The sequence below is a fragment of the Rhinatrema bivittatum genome, chromosome 5 (genome assembly GCF_901001135.1).
Source record: "Rhinatrema bivittatum chromosome 5, aRhiBiv1.1, whole genome shotgun sequence".
NCBI classification, from domain to species: Eukaryota; Metazoa; Chordata; class Amphibia; order Gymnophiona; family Rhinatrematidae; genus Rhinatrema; species Rhinatrema bivittatum.
Genome location: NC_042619.1, coordinates 291,499,900 through 291,520,135, shown reverse-complemented (window position 1 = coordinate 291,520,135; position 20,236 = coordinate 291,499,900). Strand labels below are relative to the sequence as shown.

The following is a 20,236-nucleotide window of genomic DNA, read 5'->3' as shown; positions in this document are numbered from 1 at the left end:
TTCCAGTACTTTTAACCAAAATAAACCCCCAACCTTAAATGTTATAATTAAATTATAAATACATAGTGACAATATATAAAATGGCACAAAAAAACCCAACATCTAAAGTGCAAAGGAAATCATGATATAGAAATCATGCAACCAACATCGTGGAATGTGACAAGAAGTCACTCATTTACTATGGACTTGACACCCAAAAGGGATTTGGGTTTATATTAATACCTTGATCATTTCTTTCCAGAAAGATTGAAATGACATTTCATGGCCTGAGATTACCCCTGAAACTGAACCTTAGACCCAGTGCCAAAAGAGCTGGTAATTTTTTGGTGGGTAGGACATACACATGTTAAAAGGACATGACCTTACTTGGCTCTCATTACCAAAATGTTAGCAATACTCTCTGCTGGCCCAGTAGCACCACTGCTTCAGCAAGCATAGAAGGTTGAAGACTCAACTAGACCTTCACCATAACAAACACTTGTCTCAAATACAAACAATAGGCACCATCAATGGAAAGCCTATGTTTGAACTTGGGACGTTTGGTAGCAGTAGCCAAAAGAAAAAAGGGAGAATGTGATGACTCTGTATTTTTTTTCTAATGCCGTTTATGGAGGCTACACAACTTCAATGGCCTCCAACTCTTGCAGCCTTGTCAGGAGTACCCAGCTTTTGCATCCACTTTGAATACAAGAAGCTTGAGATTATATTGTGAAACCAGTCTACAAGATACCTCATTTTTAAACTGTAGAGTGGAGGTAGAAGGAAACACAAGTAAAATTGCTCAAGAACACAGGTGATTTTACATCTCCTTTTGCCCAGAAAGCACCTGCCTGATCTTTACCTGAACCATAAAACTCAGTGTTGTAGCCATTCCTCCTCCCCACTAAGGATGGCTCCAGAACCCCCAAGTGAGTCAACCATTTAAATAAGTTTTATTTACATACATTTAAAACCATTAATACATACATTGTCCAGAGAGCATTAAAAAGAAAGCATTACCAGTTTTGCCAAATTCATCTGCAATTCCATGTGGCAGCCAATAGAGGGCACAAATTACATAAGTGGATTGAAAGAAAGACTCTCCTTTTAAAGACTTTTGTAATGCAGACGAGAGAAAAAAATGCTTTGTCTGGGAGTTAGGCTGGGTTGCAGAATTGAATTCAGCAGCTGGGAGCACCATCCAGCTTTTTTTTCCTAAGCCACAGCTATCTGGATCCCCACCCCCATATCAAATGTCATGACATTGGACAGTCTGGCAGTGGTAATTGCTCTTTATTTGAGGGGTGGTGAGATAGGCGACAGCATTTAGAACACCTGAAAGGATTTTTTTTTCCCCCCACACACACAGAGAACATGCACATTGTTGCTTTTCTAATTAACACTAGAGATATGTAATCATTTTTCCCAAGTTAGGCCATTTCATTTACATTGCCTAATTCCGTATGGTTCAGGAGAACTGAAAAACTTGATTTTTTTTCCAAAATTTCAGAAAATGTTTTTAGTTAATGTACACCAACTCTGCCCAGTTAGTGCACTCTACCAAAAATCAGGGCCCCTGAGGGGAAAAAAAACCAAACCCTGAACCATGGGAAAAATGAAATTCCTGCAGGGGGCCCCCAAAACAAAGCCAGACAAAAATTTTTACCTGAAGCACATCTCTACTTAACACTAGGCTTAAGTCAGTAAGAGGGCAGCCTTCTAAAGCCATTCACCTGGGTGAAAGGTCTTTGACCATTTACCAAACATCCAGGATGGGCAGAGCACACCTGTAGCACCACACTGTGGCCCTTTAGCTGCATTGCTGTGGAGGTAAGGTTACGGGGCACGAGAACGCTATGGAGTTTTGCATTTTCAAAAAGTATGCACATTGTTTAGGTTGGAAATGGTCCCTGCCTAAAGAGGTGCAAATCGCTGCAGGTAATTTCCTTTGGCAATTTTCAAAAGAGAAAGTACCTGCATGCTTTCCCTTTGAAAATTGGTGCAAAGCTTATAGGTCAGACGACCAAGACTTCGCAATAAAATGCAGTTTTAAAAAGAGGACCACAGGACCAATTCTATCTTTCAGTACCAAGTCAGTTCTTTTGGATGGTTGTGCAATGTGCAGAGCTAAAGCAGGCTACCACGGTCCAGTTTCATTTTTTTTTTTTTTTTAAGCAGCAGTTAACAAGATTTTTTTTTTTTTTAAAAGGCTTTGTGGTAAAGATATTGCTTTTGATTTTGCTAAGGATATAGCAGCTGCACTTCATTTTCACCTCCAGCCCTCTGGCACCAACTTCATTATTCCAAACAATGCACATTCATGAGTGCCAGCGAGATGAGCTCAGACTGTGGGCAGTAACATACTTCTCTCTATGGAGCATGTTGAAGAGCTCCACTTTCCTTCATTTCACAGAGGGCTTATGATGCAGCTCTGGGCTAGTGCAAGGGTGTGGTAGGTGTCCTAGGTGAACCTTCTGCCTTGTACCCACCCTGGTCCAGGCCATGGCATCAGCCTCAACTTCATTCACTCAGACAGGCCCCTCTCTTACACACACTTAGGGTCCTTGTCTCATTCACACATACCCTTACACAGACTCCCTCCCTCTCACTAACACTATTGCTTTCTCAAACACACAATCCCTCTCACGGCCCGCAAAGTCTCTACTTCTCTTGGCTGCAAGCTGGATGGGCACTGCTCGCCAAGTCTCCCCTCTGCTATGAGTGAGAGGCTTCACGTGCAGCCCCACATGGCTGCTCCTTGCTGCCCTCTACTGGCTGGCAGCCTAGGCAACTGCCTCGCAGGATGTGCTGGCCCTGATGCAGCTGAACCCAAAAAAAAAAAAAAGCCAGTTTCCATGTTAAAATGAAGTTATTCAAAACTAGCCAAGGTTATCAGAGCAAAAATGAACTATCAGAAAAAAAAAAAGACAATGTTTTACCAGTCAGGTTAAATCCTGCTTCAGAAGTGCAATATGCTTAATGCTTGAGAAGGCACATGCTGACAAATAATCCTTGTGGTATGCAGTACAGGAAGGTGGGTTACTTTGGTTCAGGGCATATGTTCTCATACTGCACCTATGGGGTAGTTTGATTGGAAGGGTTGCGTGTGTGAAATGTTTAGCACCAAAGATTCTACGTGGCTATTTCTAGACGGTACAGAAAATAACAGGATTCAACCCCCCCATATCTAGAGTTATAAGATACAGAGTGGAAATAGTTAAGGACAATGTGTCAAAGTGATCTGCTTATTAAACAAGCATTGCCAGCCCCACTCTTTGCTTCTGTAAGGTTGGTGGGAGCACTTATAGGCATGACTAGGGAATATATTTCTTCATGCTGGCTAAAAACAGCCTTGCTGTGGAGAGAGGCAATAAAAAAAAAAAAACACACAACCCCCGCTATCAGCATTTAAGAAAGCCAGAGAAGCTTCAGTTACTGGGCAGATCAACAGTGGGCCACAGTGCTGCAATAGGAAGGGAAAAGGGACAGAATAGGTTGGCCCTAGTGATCTTTACATGCCACCCATTCAGTGGTTTTATCTTCCATTAACACTAAAACCATCTCTTTTCTTGCTCTCATTATACAGGTTCCATTACATAGTGAGGCATATTTTCAAAGGGGTACATGCATACCCCTCCCAAAAAAAAAACCTGCCCCAAGTTCCCCCTGCGCACACCGAGCCGATGTGGAATAGGTTCGGCGCAGCTCACAAGCCCCGGGGACACGCGTAACTCCCGGGGCTCGTCGCAGCAATGCGTTATCCAAGGCCTCCGAAACTGCTCCTGGCGCACGCGAGTTATGCCTACCTCAGGCACGCGTAACCTTTCAAAACACAGGTGGGGTGGGAGAAGGAAAGTACCATCTGAGGCCGCTCCGATTTCAGAGCAGCCTTGGAGGGAATGGAGGCAGGCTGCGTGGCTCAGTGCGCGGAGGCTGCTGATTTTGCACAGGCTTGCTTGCGCACGCCGACCCTGGATTTTAAAGGATACGTGCATATCATATAGCAAGTTTGTGCTGCAGCATGATTACAGAGCAGCTGCTCCCATGGAACTGGTTTGTACATACAGCGAGAAAAAGGCATTCTGTGGTAAATACTGCAGCTTAAGGCTGCAAATGACAATTGTATTTCCACACAGGGCCCCCATAGGTGACCATCTCTTACTGGAGGTGGCCACAGAGCAGGGCTGTGGAATATATGCATGTCCAGAATTAAAAAAAGTCTAGAAAAGGTCAACCTTCAAGTTTGCAATTAAAACTATATTCCTCTTCTCAAGTCAGACCTTGGAGTCATATGTACATCATTTTAACTGAACTAGTTGTAGCCCTGGTAAAAGTGGATCGTTCAGCCCACAGTTTCTCAGAGAACGCCTTTAAAGCTTTGAACAAACAGTACCTAGAGATATGTCCTAATGCATATATGCAAATCTCCAAGTAAATCAACTGCAGAAAGCACCAAGCTTTGGGTAGAGGTCACTATATTTTAGGATGAATACCTAGATGGGTTTGTTAAGGAGCAAGCCCAAGAGCCTAGAAACAAGTCACTCATGTTTTGAATATGGCCAGCATAGATTCATAACATGAAAATCCTTCTCTGATTCCACATCATATCTTGTCCTTCTGGTACAATTTTTACAAGGGTATTTTAAAATAGACTGTTCCTTTGTCCCACCAAAGTAGTGTTGCACAGGTCACCTCACCTTCGCTTGGAGGAGCCACGAAGCAAGGGCCTCATTTACCCCACAGAGAGAATTGGACCTGAAGACAGGAAGTCTAACTAAAACGTCATCAGGTACAGGAATAGCCGTTTTGTTAAATGAATCTTTCAGCAGCTCTAGGGACACTCCAATAGCCAGAAGTCAGCCTGAATGCTATGAGTTCAGTAATCCCTCATCACATAGGGTAGGTCTTTAAAGTACATTTTTACATACTGGTAGAGTAGTCAAATTCTTTGCAAGTTCCTGGACTCTTGTTCTAGTCTGTTCTTAACAAGCCATCCATTATAGAAGGTTCCATGGATCTGGTTGGTGGATATTGGCTAGAGAGGTTTGTGACTTGGACCATGAACCTGAGTCTTCACCTACAGCAACCTGAAGTTAAACCAAGTTGACTGTACAGGTTTTGCAGATGTAAAAAAAGAGCAGTGGGAAATGTTTATCTGCATTAGGCCTTAGATAAAAAGGGACACTAAAAAGAGCAATTGTCAGCACCTTAGCTAGGAGAAAGCCTGCAGGTATACAGTCTCTTAAATCTGGCTAATGTGTACTTTGCATAAGCCTGCTTTAAAAATTCTCATGGATGTGGGAGGTGCTCAGAACAGGTGCAGCTTTATATGCATATTTTCCAAAAATGAAATTATGCATGTAAATGCTTTCCCCATCCCAGCCCCTGGAATGCCTACTGCAAGTGAGAGAAAGTATGCACAAGCCCATTTTGTGAGGACTTTCCCTGACCACACCCCTCCCACCCCAGTTATTTTCCCAAGCCGGGTTTAAGGATGAAAATTGCTCCCTAAAAGCCTAATCCATTTTTAATTAGTTAAAAGCAAGGTGAAGTTTTGGACAGAATGCAGACAAAGATCTTTGTAAGGAAGGAGACAAGGAGAACAAGAGCCCTAGTGTCATGTATGTCGGAAGGGTGGGGGGGGGGGGGGAATCTAAAGCAATTTAAGATTAAAAAAACCCACAGACAAACTACAGGAGGCTTCTACTTTGGTAAGTTTTACATTCTTCTACATCCCAGGTCATCTTCCTGTAACCCAGTTAGTCACTCTCTGAAGAGCTGCGCTTCATGTGGGGGCCCTCACCTCGCAGGTTTCGGAAGAAAACTTTTAGTTTCTGGGGCTCGGGAGCCCGCCTCCTGCTGAAGTCGGCCCTGGCCTGTATCTGAGCGCAGTGGTCGGTCTGCAGCAGGTGGAAGAGGCTCGCCAAGTTTGGGCCAATTTTTTCCATCAAGCTGTTCTTGATGGTGCTCACCGTTTCTTCGTCACATTCCAACAGACTTCTCACCAGCTTATTGTAATATCTGCAAGAAAGAGCAGAGCAGAATTTGAAACTCATGTACATTGATTTTACATCACAGTAATTAAAGACAAACAGGTGAAGACAGAGGCAGGTGCTGGTACTTTTCTTGTGTTAAAAAGTGTAGAAAGTAGCTGGCCTCAGATGTTCTTTAGTAAGCTACCACCTTCATGTTTCAAGGGTTTGGGACTGACTCTTGTCCCTCTGGGAAAAGGAGGACTTAACATACTTGTATCTTAAACAATTCAGTAGCCTAATTAAGAGTGGGTAGAGTGGATACTCCCTGATATTCATTTAAACAAAATGTTTGACATCATGGTATTCCTGTTCTACCTTGGGGATGTCAGTTCCCTTACAGCATCAGTATTTAGCTCTAGACTAACACTTTTAATAGAGTTACAACTGGCATATCACAGGGCATTAGTTGTAAGACTTATCTTGATGCCCATTTCAAGAGATACTGGTATGAATGGTCTCTTGGAGGAAGATAAAAATGTGGATATGTTGAGATCATGGCAATAACCCCCCCTACACAGTTCATTTTCATAATTGTGATATTGTTCTTGAGATGATCTGACAGAATATGTGCATTTATCCTAGGGTACAGTGTCACTAGAGACCGTGCAAGCTTCCATCATGGTCTCCTGCCCACATTCAGCACGGTTTTGTAAAAGCAATGCAGTTCTTATGTTCATGTCCCCTTTACTTCTGCTGAAGCTGCCAGGCACAGCAGTGCAGGGAAACTCCAATAGGATCTTTGAGGTTAAAAAATATTAGAGACCAATGAGCTGTGAAGGGACTAGCACTAAAACTTAAACTGGATTGTAGAACAGATTACATGGGGAAGGAGGACCTGTTGTCTCCCAAGCCAGTCCAAGCCCCTCCTGTAAAATTTCAGAAGTTAAGCTCCCCCCCCCCAAACAGAGCTCTTACTCCAATCTGGAAGTTAACCCCCCCCCCAAAAAAAAAAACACCAAACAAAAATTGCCTTGAGGGGCCGGAGAAACCATGCTCAATTCAGAGGAAAGTATTATTTTCTTCTCACTGCTGGCATATGTAAACTGAGAATATAAAATAGGAGCAGCAAGTGTCAAAAGGATGTTTTCTGAATGTGTTTCAGAAAGAACATCGTGCCCAAATAGGAAGGTAGGGGGGAGAAGTAGTCTATGAACCAGGGAAGCCAGAGTTTATATCCAACTATCCCTCCTTGTGACCTTGGGCAAGTCGCTTTACCCTCCAGTATGAGCTTACTTGTCTGATTCACTAAGGCATTTCTCCCAGTAGTGTCTATGGGAGATACCTTGATAAGTCAGGCCCTTAGTTGTAAAGCCTTTGGGGAGAAGACAATACTTACAGTACCTGAATGTAAATTGCTTTGAAGAAGTGCTGAAAGCAGAATATAAGTCAAAATAACCTGTGCTAGGTTACTCAAGAGGTACTGGACTACTTAACCACCTAATATACCATTAGACTTTCCATAAGTTTGTAATGTATATGATAGGGATGAAGGATATTACAAGATGGAGTTATGCTTTGGAACATTTAACAAATGCTAAGAATGAGACTCCTCTTTAAAAAGGATTAGATTTTAATGCCAACTGACTTGAGCACAAGTACTCCCTAACTAGTCTGCTTTTCAAAAATATTCATGAGGTTTGCATGCAAGTTTCATATGCATATTCCTTTTGAAGAGCCTGAAATCCAGACAAGCTAATGAGTATTTGAGAGCTCATGCCCTATGAAACCTGATACATGGAAGTAAGCATGCACCTTATTCAAATTGTCTTTAGTTTGTATTTTTCCAATTAGAGCTCAAAGGGTGGTTATGGTAGCCTAAATGCTTAGCAGTTATGTTTATGAAGTGAAAAATTACATCCATATTTCCATAGGACATACAGGATGGTTCAAATCTCAAATTGAAGAAAAGGCACCAAGAGCACCATACATACTCAGATTGATGAGAGAAGGCACAGTATGCCCAAATTCAAGATTTTAGGGAGTATTGTTACATTTACTATACTTTGAGAGCTAGGCTGGTTATGGTTTAAGGGATGGGGCAAACCAGCTGAGATCCTATGACTTGGCAGTGATCCTGGATAGAGTGATCACATTGTGTCCGGAAGCAGAAGGCAGCTTGAAAGCCATGCTTTAATAGCTTAAATGTGTGGAGATCTGGGGCTTGTTTAATTATTTGGTGGTAGAGAGCTCCAAAGGATTGGGACTGAGCTTTGAAAGGTTTTCTTCCTAGTGCTTGCAAGTCACAGTTTTGGAGACTGCAAATTTGCCGTGTGTAAGTGTTTTGTATGGTAAGAAGGCACAGCTGGAGAGAGAGAGTTGCTGTTGCCTTTCAGAGCCCTGGAAGCTAGAGCTAAGATTTTCAACTTAGACTGGTAAAGTTGGAAACCAGTGCAGGATTTTTAGGCTTGATGCAATTGTGTTAAACTTGCTTATGTTCATGCATAATTTTGCTAATAACTGGTTTGGCTTTGTATCTCAATAAAAAGAGTGAGTTATGTAGTCCAAGCAGAAAAATCATGCATGCCTATGGCAGAGGCAGGGCCTTCAATAAGGTAACAGAAGAGAACATGTGCTTTACTGGTGCATTTAGTATGAAACCTAGGCTTAGTGCTTGATGTCTCGGGGGGGGGGGGGGGGGGGGGGGAGTTATACCTTCAAAGATTACCTTTGTGCTTAAATGGTCAGGGTCTTCTGTACACCCATATTAATTCAGTCTGTTTTTGCCAGAGCCAAGTGGAGGTGTTAGGCATTTATTGAGGTTGCTTATTTTGTTTGGGCCAAGGGGGATTAACAGGTCAATGTCAGCATATGAGCAGCACTTAATTTGGTGGGTTCCAATGTAGTGGTTTGGTTTTGGTTTTTTTTTTAAATGGTCTAGGACTTCAGTTTCTGAACCAGAAAGTCAGTCAGCTGCTTTATTCACTGGACTGCCACAGAGAAAGTGAGTCTTCTCTTTGGCTTATGCACCTTAATGTTTTACCTATTACAGCTTCTGCTCATTCATGGCTGTTTTTCATTGCTTTCTCTTCCCAGGATACAAGTCCAGTTGTGGGTAGGCCTGTGCCCTCTCACCTAGCAGAGGAGACAGCCCCTTAAAAAAAGGTGCAGGAGTTAAGAGGCTCTGGAATCCTTAGAGGTGCAGAATAACTTTAATGAGACATGCCACCATCCTTGGGCTAGGCATGCAAATGTGAGGTCAAAGTGGAGAGGGCTACATTACCAGCCAAAAGCCTATTTACAGCACCCTAAGAAACCAACACTTGTATAAAGTAATTGTTTTAACCAGAGGGAGACAGCAGTAACAGGCCAGAAAGATTGTGAAGAGAGAAGATAGCAGGTTGCCAGAAATGAAGGATTTTGAAGCCCTGCCATGAAGACCCACATAGGATGTGTTAAGGGAGAGGGGCCAACCACAATGCTCATTCATGTTAACCTTGCCCCCCCCCCCAAAAAAAGAAAAATCCAGTTCTGCTAAGCTCTGCCCCAGATTTCTTTTATGGTACTAAGCAAATGCAAACTTGATAATAAAGTTTTGGGCCTTGAATTGTCCCTCAGCTGGCAAAGATCATGTTACAGAAAAGCAGCCCTCTCATTTGTATGTTTGACAGCTCTTCAAGTCCTCTCTGTGCTGGTCCCTTTTTCACAGGGCTAGCTAGCACGGAATGTGATCCATTCTTGGCCATTGTCAATAGGAGATAAGGTAATAAATACCTCAAGATCTCTGTTAATCATTCTGACATCAGCTCAGGAAAGACTACATCAAGACATGCACTTACTGTATGGTGACCAGGTGCAGATAGAAAACTGTTCTGACAAACAAAGTAGCTACCACAGAAAAAAAATTATAAGGGAACCCCCAAAATTATTTTTACAATAAATAGGGCTTATTGTAAAGGTCACTTCCAGAACAGCATTTTATAGGTGGTCAGCAGTAGCAGTTTGGCCAAGGAGATTTTGTTTTTGGCACTAGGCTATGTTGCAAGACAGGGCAGAGTCTGTGGAAAACAGCCAGTTTGGTTAATGAAGAACGATGCAGCATATCCTTCTGTGATTCGTTATAGCACAGCATACAATTAATCCCCTTTACTAAAGGGGGAGCAAGATACAATTCCTTCCATGTTTTCATCTGCCCTGAAGTGCCCTCATATCAGTGGTCTGTTACTGATGTCATTACTACAGATGTTTTGGTAGATACAGTCTGAAATAAAGACAGAACCCATAGGTACATCCCCCCCCCATCTTCCTCACCAGGCCTGAGCAAAATGGCTTGTCCAGTGCTCCCTTGACATATTTTATCCTACCTGTTTGAGAAGTGATTAGGAAACTGTACAACTTCAGTTATTGCTTCAGGGTTTTGTTTAGCAATAGTGCATATGTCCAGCATGCTATAGCATTCCTCTTGCACCTCCAAGATCATTCTTTGGAAAGTAGAGCATCTCCGAATAGCAAGAAAAACTTTGGAAGTCACGCCACTTGCAATGCACTTCAAGCTTTCTTTCACAAATGCTTTTCCCTGTGAATAGGACAAGTATTCTTAGAGCCATCATTCTGGTATTCAGTTAAGACTTTGCCTATATTGTCTTAATCCTCCCCCTGCATTGCTTTCTCCCATTTAGCCTTGAACTTTTGGGGAACTTTCATAAATCCATTGCAAAGACAGATGGAAGCAGGCTAGAATAGTCAGGGACCTGCTCCAATACTTTTTTAAAGAGCCAATACATATTTTAAATAAATGCCTGTCTCCTGGCAGCATTTATCATCCATTCACCTATATCTCATAAACCATGCTAGGTGTGGAAAGGAGGAATAGCCTACTGGTTAGAGCAGTGGGCTACAAACCAGGGGTCAAATTCTGCTGCTGCTCCTTGTGACTTTGGGCAAGTCACTTCATGCTCTATTGCCTCAGGTACAAACCTAGGGGCAGATTTACTAAACATTTTTTCCCAATAGACAAACATGGGGGAAGAGCCTTAGTAAGTCACCCCCTTACAATCTAAAGGCATGATCTACTAACTAGCATGTGGGACCCCATGCCAGTTAAACGAAGAGCACTTGGTTAGCTCATCAGCCACTATTGTGTATAATATTCCAATCTTTTACCATTGGTCTGCATCTTAAGTACAAAGTCAAAGTCATGAGTAAATGATGACCTCGTCTTGAGCATCGGTATATTAAAAGAATTTAAATAATAAATCAAACATTAGGGATTGACACATGATTAATTTTTTCAATTTTTTTTACATAAAACCAATGTCTTATTGTATTTCTAATAAATACATTATTTATAATTGGGAGATTTTGTCTGAGATTAAGAAATCAAATATCTTAAAAAAGATAAAGGGAGCAGAAAGGGATGGGTATTATGGCTGCAGATGAGGAATTTCCTTGGCAAGTTTAAATCTATCAATGGAGGAATAGGTTTGTAGAGGGCATGATTGTCTAGGAAGGGGAGTATGGAAGCAAGGAGAAAAGCATTAAAATTAGTTGGGATGCCGACTCAGGATGGAGGCTCTGCTGGTGTGTATTTGTTTTTAAATTGTACTCTGCATAGATCAATAGATAACACGGAATATCAACATTTATATTGAAATCCCATGTCTTAGCATCCCAGCTTGCATTCCCAGAGGCTTCTACAATGGTCTTAGCTTATAGCTGCCTACTGATCTCGTAGTTACCACATGTAAGGCCAACTAGGCCCCACCATACTATAAAAGGAGGATTCCAGAGATGAGGGGTTCAGGGGAGTGGTGTCAATACCCTTAAGGGTAGGTCATCAACAAGAGTAAAAATGGCAACTCAATAACTCAGTTGAGGGGATAGTGGGTGCAGGTGATGTAAAGAACTTCACAAGATCTGAAAGGGATCTAGAGAGACCAGACAAAGGGTAGTGCTGCTTTGTGGTCTCATTGGATCCACAAGGGAGTACATTTTCCTGAAGTGAAAGGTTAAACCCAACAGGGAGTCTGGCATTTTCCTCATTGAGGCTGAGGAGATAGAAGCCTTTTTGGGGGAATGCCTAGGGATCCTAGTGCTGCTGAACAGTTCTAGAGTAGAATAACCTTTATTCTTTTGAATCCTGGTTTTCATTTAAACAAAAATGTTCTACTACACTTGGCATGTGGACTATATTTTAAGTATTATCCCCTTTAGGGCTCTATAAGTAAAGCTTGTTCCCATTACAGAATCCATATCCCCAACCCTGCAGTAAGTATTGAAACACAATCCCTTGAAAAATAGAAGATTGAGAGGTGTGTTACACAATACAGCTGTAGGGACAGACTTTGCAGACATTTAGTAGAATGAGGAAGAAAAAGGCGGGTTGACCAAAAGATGATCTGACAAACTTTATACCTGAGTGTCAAATTTAGCAGCACTGTAGAGGAAGGATTTACAGATGTCATACAATCCATCGGTGTCACAAGTTGAATTCTCCAGGCAGGCAAACACACCACATCCTACTTGAAGAGCACTATTGAGACAGCGAACCACTTCAGCTGAAAAAAAAAAAAAAAGAGGGAAGGTTTGGATGAGCCACTGAGCACATCTGTACACCCTTAAGAAGAAGGTTGGACTCAGCTCGCACAGTTTATAGAACAGACTAGCCTGGCATATCTTGATCACTACCCCAAGTCTGCACCATTGGAAGACAAGTATTTTGCCTATGCAGTAGTTTCAGATTTCCACAGACTAGACATGGTCTTTACCACTTGACTAGATTGTTATACCAATGATACAAAAATACCTCTTACTTTAAACTTGTTTTACTTTTTCCCTTGGTTATAGCCTCAAGCCAATAATCCTAGCCCTGACTTCTGTCACAGAAGTTTAATTAAACACTTGACTTAAAGGAGCAAGTGTTCCATGTAACAAGTCAAATACATTGGCATGCAAAACATTAGTGTTCTTTATATTCCCAGACATCAGCAATGTGATTTAAAAGGCCATAACATTTATAAGCATGAGGAATAATTAGAAACTCATAGGCTTAGGAACTGGTCATGTATAACCACTGGTCTATAGTCAAATGCTTTTGTGTTTCTCTTTGCATATAAAATTAATGAACTAAGCAGAAAAAGAAGCTTCATAGAGGAAAGCTTCCTTAGTATATGTTGAAGGACTGGTGATTCATTAAAGGTCAGCACTTGTAGGCGGCAACCCACAGCACGTTACGAACAGTTTCTACATCAGGGGTCCATGCTGTGCTTGATGTCACCTATTCAGCTAGAATAAAATAGAATCCCTTGAATGTACTTGCACCTCTATAATGTTGCCTGCCTACTATGCCACATACAGGATTGGGTCTCAGGCCATTCAAAGTTCGACCCAGAGGAGTTGCTAGCAGAATGGACTGTGCCTCTTTTCCCGCTTAACCTTCTACACACGCAGAGCCTCAAAGTTGACACTGATCTAGTCCTTCTGGATAAAGGCCTGAAAGTGGTGGTGATGATGTCTGTTCATCGCAGCTGTCATGTGTCCCCCCCCCCCCCCTTTTTTTTCTCTCTCTGGTGGGAAACAGCAACTTTCTCCCAGGCCAAGGAGGGAGTGTTTTTAAACAGTGGGCCTCCAGGGGCTTTCGTTTGCATCGGCAATGGGTGGATAAAGACAGTTTCTCATTTCAACAGTTGCAAATGCACAGGCCGATACAGTACAGTGCGCTCTGGTGGAGCGCACTTAACCTGCGTTTTTGTACATCCTCTGACTTAATATCATGGCGATATTAAGTCTGAGGTCCCAAAAGTTAATCAAAAAAAAAAAATGTTAATCTGCCCGCAGCTTGAAAACCAGATGCTCAATTTTGCCGGCGTCTGGTTTCCAATCCCGTGGCTGTCAGCGGGTTTGAGAACCAACACCGCAAAATTAAGCATCTGCTGTCAAACCTGCTGACAGCCGCCGCTGTCAAAAAAAAAAAAAAAAAAAAAAAAAAAAAAAAAAAAAAAAAAAGGGCTAGGGACACACTAGTGTCCCCAGCGCCTTTACACTGCAGGCTCTAATTTGAATAATTTTATTTACCGAATCGCGCGCACAGGAGAGTGGCCTGTGCGTGTGCCGGGACAGCGGGCGCTTGCCTGCTCTCCCACGATTTTTACTGTATCAGCCTGACAGTGGGCAATCCCCTCAGTTTGTTTATCTTCAAGCTCGCCCTTATTGTTTTCAAATATGCAAAGGATATTCAAGCCAACTATTATCGGATGAGGAAGATTCTCTTTGATACCCCTCCGCATTTCAACAAAATCAAGGTATGGATGTTTCTCCAATCTCCCTTTCCTCTCCAAAATCATTGAGAAACTAGTTAATTCCCGCCTCTCTGACCACATAGAACAATCCAACATACTCCCACCTACACAACATGGCTTTCGTAAACACCTCAGTACCGAATCCCTACTCCTTTCCCTCACAGATACCATCAAAGGAATGGATGCCGGTAAATCCTATCTCATTGCCATGCTAGATATTTCCGCCGCCTTCGATACTGTAAATCATAACATCCTTATCAACACTCTCACCAGTATAGGAATCTCAGGTACTGCCCTCTCCTGGATAAAGTCCTTCCTCCAAAACCGCACCTACACAGTCCTCATTGATAATTTCACATCCCCCCCTGTTAATCTCGACTGTGGCGTCCCCCAAGGATCCTCCCTCTCTTCCACGCTATTCAACATTTACATGCTCCCCCTCACAAACCTCCTTTCTAACCTTGGTATTACACACTTCATCTATGCAGATGATGTGCAAATACTCATTCCTTTCACAGATACTGTACTCACTGCTCTACATAGATGGGACACCATTCTCACTTCCATTAACCAACTTCTCACCGACATGCACTTAGCCCTCAACCCTCAGAAAACTGAACTCCTCCTCATCTCCTCCAAACATGCACCCATACCCTGTCCCCCCACGCTTCAGACTCCTAACTTTATCTCCGACACAAGAAACTTGGGTGTTATACTTGACAACCAACTTACCTTCAAACCATATATCAAATCTATCGTTAGCAGTTGCTATTTCAAACTCCAAACCCTCAAAAAACTCAAACCCCTCCTCTACTTCCATGACTTCCGCACAGTACTCCAATCACTAATTTTTTCAAAAATAGATTACTGTAACGCACTCTTACTTGGACTCCCTGCCACCCACCTCAGACCTCTCCAACTCCTTCAAAACGCTACTGCACGCATCCTCTCTAATGTCAAGAAGAAAGACCACATTACCCCCACCCTCATCAACCTCCATTGGCTGCCCATCCATTCACGCATCCTATACAAGACCCTTACCCTCATCCACAAAAGTATTACTAATGAACACTACAACTGGTTAAGCCCACCCTTCCTCCCTCGTACCTCCACAAGACCTACACGCTCCTCCCTTCGTGGAACTCTTATCCCCCCATCTATAAAATCCACAAGACTCATCTCCACCACCAATAGGGCCCTTTCCCTCGCAGGCCCTTCCCTGTGGAACTCCATGCCACTTGACCTTCGCACCGAAACCTCCACACCCACCTTTAAAAAGAAACTCAAAACCTGGCTCTTCCTCCAAGCATACCCCCAATCACCTTCACCACCTATAAACACCTTAACCCAACCTCCATCTAGTACTAGTACTAACACCCCTACCACAGGCCCTACCCCCCATCCCCTCAAGACAACCACAAACCCCTCACTTATCATGCACACAATAATCTATCTCTGATTAGCACCGTACATATCTTCTTACCCCTTTCACTGTTGCCCTTGCGCATTTTCAAATATTGCACACAACCTATGTACATACCACTTGTTCATTGTTTCCCTGTACATATTTTCTCCTCACGTTTCCGTCTTCACCCCCCTGCCCCCCCCTTTGTCTCGACCACCCCCTCCCCTCCCTCCCCTATTTATTTAGTTATTGATCTGTTACTATGTTCTAGGTTACACAATGTTCCTTGTAAAGGCTTTGCCTATATATATCCTTGTTTTAAGTTATCTGTAAACCGGCACGATGTGCAAACGGTTGCCGGTATATAAAATTAAATAAATAAAAATAAAAAATAAATACCCACCACCCATCTAAAGGGCAGGAGGATCTGGGGAAGTCCCTAACAGTGGACATCGAGAAGAGCCTTCTCTGGTGTAGGGAGGCAACTGCTCTCTGTGGCGCTCTGGGAGACTCAGTTCAAGCTCCTACACCGCACATTTCTCTCAAGAGCAAGGGGAGCCTCCCGACCTCTATGGCCTTCTGATCTGTCTCAAATGTGGCACAGCGGTGGGAAATCTTTGCCATATCTTCTCCGGATGTACAAAACTAGGCCATTTCTGGTCACAAGTCAAGGAACTGATGGAGAGAGTCCTAGGGTGTGCGATTCCTTGGTTGGGGACATGGTTCTATCTACACCTGTTGAAGGAAAAAGTACTCCCCAGAGGGGGATTAAAATATGTATGCATTGCCCTGGTACTGGCAAGACAACAAGTTTTACTGACATGGAACTCTGATCTGTCACCCACCCCCAAGCATGGAAGAGTTCAATGCAACAAACAGCACAAATGGAACTCTTGTGGAAAAAGTTCTTATTTCCCACCCAAAAACTCACATTGCTTTACATAATTACTTTTGGTTGTGGGAATGTATGCTTCATTTTTTTATAAAAGACATGCAGGTTTGGGCACCTGGGTGTGTGATGTATGAATGTATGTTGTGTGAGAGAGGGAGGGAGTTGCTACAAAAATGTGAAAATTGGATCTTTGGGAAAACCTTTAGTTGTCTGCTGTTATGCTGACAATTTTGGCTGTATTGTAATCTATATATCAGCTGGTTGGCTATGTTTTGCCCATGTTTGCTCTTCCTTTGACCCTAATAAAAATTATATTTAAAAAAATAATTTCTTGAATGTGTTGCCTCTCACCCACATCTCACTGTTCCACTAGATATTTTTACTGACATGAGCTTTGGTACATGCAAATGGAAAAACACACAAAAAAAAAAAATTTACATGCTTGGCAATAGAGCAGTTTTTCAGCTGAGAAGACATGTGTAGTGATGTCAATCAGCACCTGCATGCAATGAAACAGCCATCAACCCAATAGTTGAGATGTCAAACAAGTCAAAGGCAATGATCCCACTCCACATTAATGTTCAAGCCCTGTGGTGAAATAAGAGTTCATATTGACTTGTGTTTGACATTTTTACTATTGGTTGCCAGCTGTTTTATCACGTGCAGACACTGATTAACATCACCATGTATACATCTTAGTTGAAAAGCCGCACTATTGCTAGACATGTACTTTTGCTCATGATGTCAGTAAAATTCTCTAGCAGAACAGCCAGATGTGGGTGAGATCTCTTGAATCTGTGGTGCTAATCTGTTATCTCTTTATTCCAGCTGAATGAGTGACAGGCAGAGAATGTACCCCTGATACAGAAAGGGTCTGAAACCATGTTATGCCAGGTTGCCACCTACAAGTACTGACCTTTAATGAATCACCAGCCCTTCAACATAGAGACAAAGGAGGAAGCTTCATGAAGGAAAGTAATTCTTTATTGCTGCTTATTTCATTAATTTTATATACACAAACAAAAAAGTGCATTTGTGACTATAGACCAATGATTATACATGATTGGTTCATAAGTGTATGAGTTACTAATTATTCCTCATGCTTACAAGTGTTATGATGGTCTTAAATCACATTTCTTTATATTCTTAGACATCAGCTCACTAATGTGTTTTGTTGAATGCCATTTCTCCATACATTTAGTTGGTGCATTTCACTTGACTCTTGTGCATCGTTACAAGAAATTCTTGCCAGCATGTGTTTTTTTTTTTTTAAACACTACATATGCAAGTTTTTTTCTTAAACAGCATCTATTTATTAGCTAACTTATAACTTCATATTTCTTGAGGGGTGGGGGATTTTTTGTGTACCACCTTTTATACTCGTGTGTTCATCACCTATTTTCCCCATATAAAAAGTATATGCTAGTGACTGAAAAATAAGAGTACCATCAACCGAATCAGACCATTCAGAAGGGAGGGGAGTCTTGCTAGCAGCCCAATCAACCACAAGCAGAGAGCAGCTCTACAATGGACTATTGTTTCTTTAATTCATCAGGCTGTACTGCATCTTAGAAGCAGGTATTAACCTTTTCTATGAGCTAAAGGTCTATCCCATTACATCACCCAGGAAAGCATGTTCCCTGGTCTTTGTGTAAAGTGCCTTTGGGAGGAGGGAATAACCAGTGTATCAAGTCCATATAATAGCTGTAGAAAGTTGAAGGAGCCAGGCACTAAAGCCTTAATCCAGTTTACACTCTTGTGCATGCTACTTACCGATACAAAGTCCATTCTAAAATAGGGTGCCAAGAAAAAAAAAAGGGATATTTCATGATATGATGTACTGATAATAGCTTAGAGATCAGAAAATGAGAGAAATGTCTGACCCTAGTACTTCTAACAAAAAGTTAGACCAGACCCTGCACAGCAAGAGGCAGTTAGACCTAAAAATGTCTTAAGGTTTATCTTCTCACTAGAATACAGCCAAATGAGTATAGTACTCCCTTCCAGCATACCTTAGTTCTAACAGAAGTTATGTCAGTGCATTTTAAGACACACAAAAGCTTATAGACCACTAATCTGTTTAGTGTAAAGAGGGACCACAGTGCAATTACAAATAAAGCTTCCTAGCTTCATAAATTATTTTAAAAAGGGGTAACAAGTTAAATGGGATAACCTGCACAGAGGGGCAGTTACTACCCCTCCCCCCAAAAAAAACCCCCCCAACCCACACCAGGGGACTTGCTGGGCAGACTGGATGGACCACTTGGGTCTTTTTCTGCCAACATTTACTATGTTACTCTAAGTTTACATTGCTGTTAGCATACTGGAGTCAGGATGTTTCTATAGCAACTAAAAAAGTGAGCAAATATACCCAGACACCCCAATGCAGTGCTTTGCAGATGTGCAGAGGACCATCCTTTCTGTGTGTGTGCATGCTTCAGAGCAGTCACCTGGAATCGGTTCTCTCATTACAAGTCCAGTCTTAGTAGCTGCATGTACAAGAGGCATTGGAAGGACACTCGTTACTCACCTGGCCCCCTGTCTCCAATGCTGATCTCATGAGCTTTCCAAGACCAATGCCAGTGCATGTCCAGCACAGGAGACTGGCACCTTGCCAAACACTGGTCCAAAATACCCATCAGCACATTTGTCACTTTTTGTTTAAAAAAATAAAAAAATAAAAGTATTCTCCATTTATATGTGATCTACTACTCCATTGGAGTATCAGCAAGATTTTACTTGGGATAGAAAGGCAATGCTGCCTTAAAATCAACCACCACAAGAGCACATGCCCCCTCCCCCCCAAAGCTAAAATTAATCTCCCCCCCCCTTGCCAAATAAGGATCTCCCGCCTTTGTCGTCAATTAGCCGAGCATTTATGCCTGACCCCTGGAGCTAGGCGCCAGGAAGCATGCAATGGGGGGAGCAGCCGCGTCGGGTGACGTTTGAAAAGCTGCAGGAGGCTGGCGCGCCCGCCAGGGGATAGCCCGGCTCCCCAGCCCTTACCTGAGTTCTGCCCCGCCAGCCTCCCCTTCCGAGGGCTCCCGGAGTCGTTCTGCTCCATCTCGTAGGCTGCCGAGGCGCCGAGGAGCAGCAGGAGGAGGATGCCTGCCACGGGGAGCATGCTCGGAAGTTTTGCAAAGTTGGATCGGTTTTTTGGTTTCCGTTTGCCTGTCGCTCGGCTCGAAGGACGATCTGGCGGCTCTTGCTGCTGGCTTGCGGCTCCCTCTTCCTTTGCCACCACCTTGCTCCGAGCTGAGCTGTCGCCTGCCGGTCAACTGTTGCACTTCTGCGGACTGGTGCGCCCGCACGTAGGGCTTTTATGCACGAGGGCTTATCTACAAAGCGGATCCACGGCCAATCGCCAGGCGCCCAGGGGCCAGCCAATGGGAGCCCGGGCTCATTCAAGCACGGGAGGTGTGCAGCCACCCAGGCTGGGTGGGGAATATTTTCCAGCACATTAAACCACTTGCTAATACTATTAAAAAAAACACAAAAAAAAAACAAAAGGAATAAAAAAGTTCATCAAGGGGAAAAACAACTTCCTGTGATTGAGCTCAAGGAAATTACATGGCCAAGTCATAAATCTCTCTTTTTGCCCCATGACCACCTGTCTTCTTAAAATTCTAGCGATCTAGCATCCACCTAGTTGCTGATGTATGTTAAGCATATGCTATTTAATGATGTTGTA

At 42.8% G+C, this 20,236-nt stretch overlaps 1 protein-coding gene across 1 annotated transcript; it reads right to left on the bottom strand.

Annotated features, from left to right (window-relative positions):
• Positions 1-2,107: 2,107 nt before the first annotated feature.
• Positions 2,108-19,841, bottom strand: STC1 (stanniocalcin 1). Its single transcript, XM_029604116.1, has 4 exons — positions 19,552-19,841; positions 12,366-12,508; positions 10,316-10,527; positions 2,108-6,000 (listed from the first exon to the last, which is right to left on the bottom strand). Exons 1-4 carry the CDS (start codon positions 19,667-19,669, stop codon positions 5,739-5,741), a joined length of 735 nt encoding a protein of 244 aa, XP_029459976.1. The 5' UTR covers positions 19,670-19,841; the 3' UTR covers positions 2,108-5,738.
• Positions 19,842-20,236: the final 395 nt, after the last annotated feature.

What these genes read in the sequence shown, in the direction of transcription:
- STC1 (XM_029604116.1), bottom strand. Translation starts at nt 19,669, where the DNA reads ATGCTCCCCGTGGCAGGCATCCTCCTCCTGCTGCTCCTCGGCGCCTCG. An exon ending in CTGCTAAATTTGACACTCAG is followed by an intron (nt 10,528 to 12,365) that starts GTATAAAGTTTG and finishes TCCTATTCACAG; the next exon opens with GGAAAAGCATTTGTGAAAGA. An exon ending in CCTAATCACTTCTCAAACAG is followed by an intron (nt 6,001 to 10,315) that starts GTAGGATAAAAT and finishes TCTTTCTTGCAG; the next exon opens with ATATTACAATAAGCTGGTGA.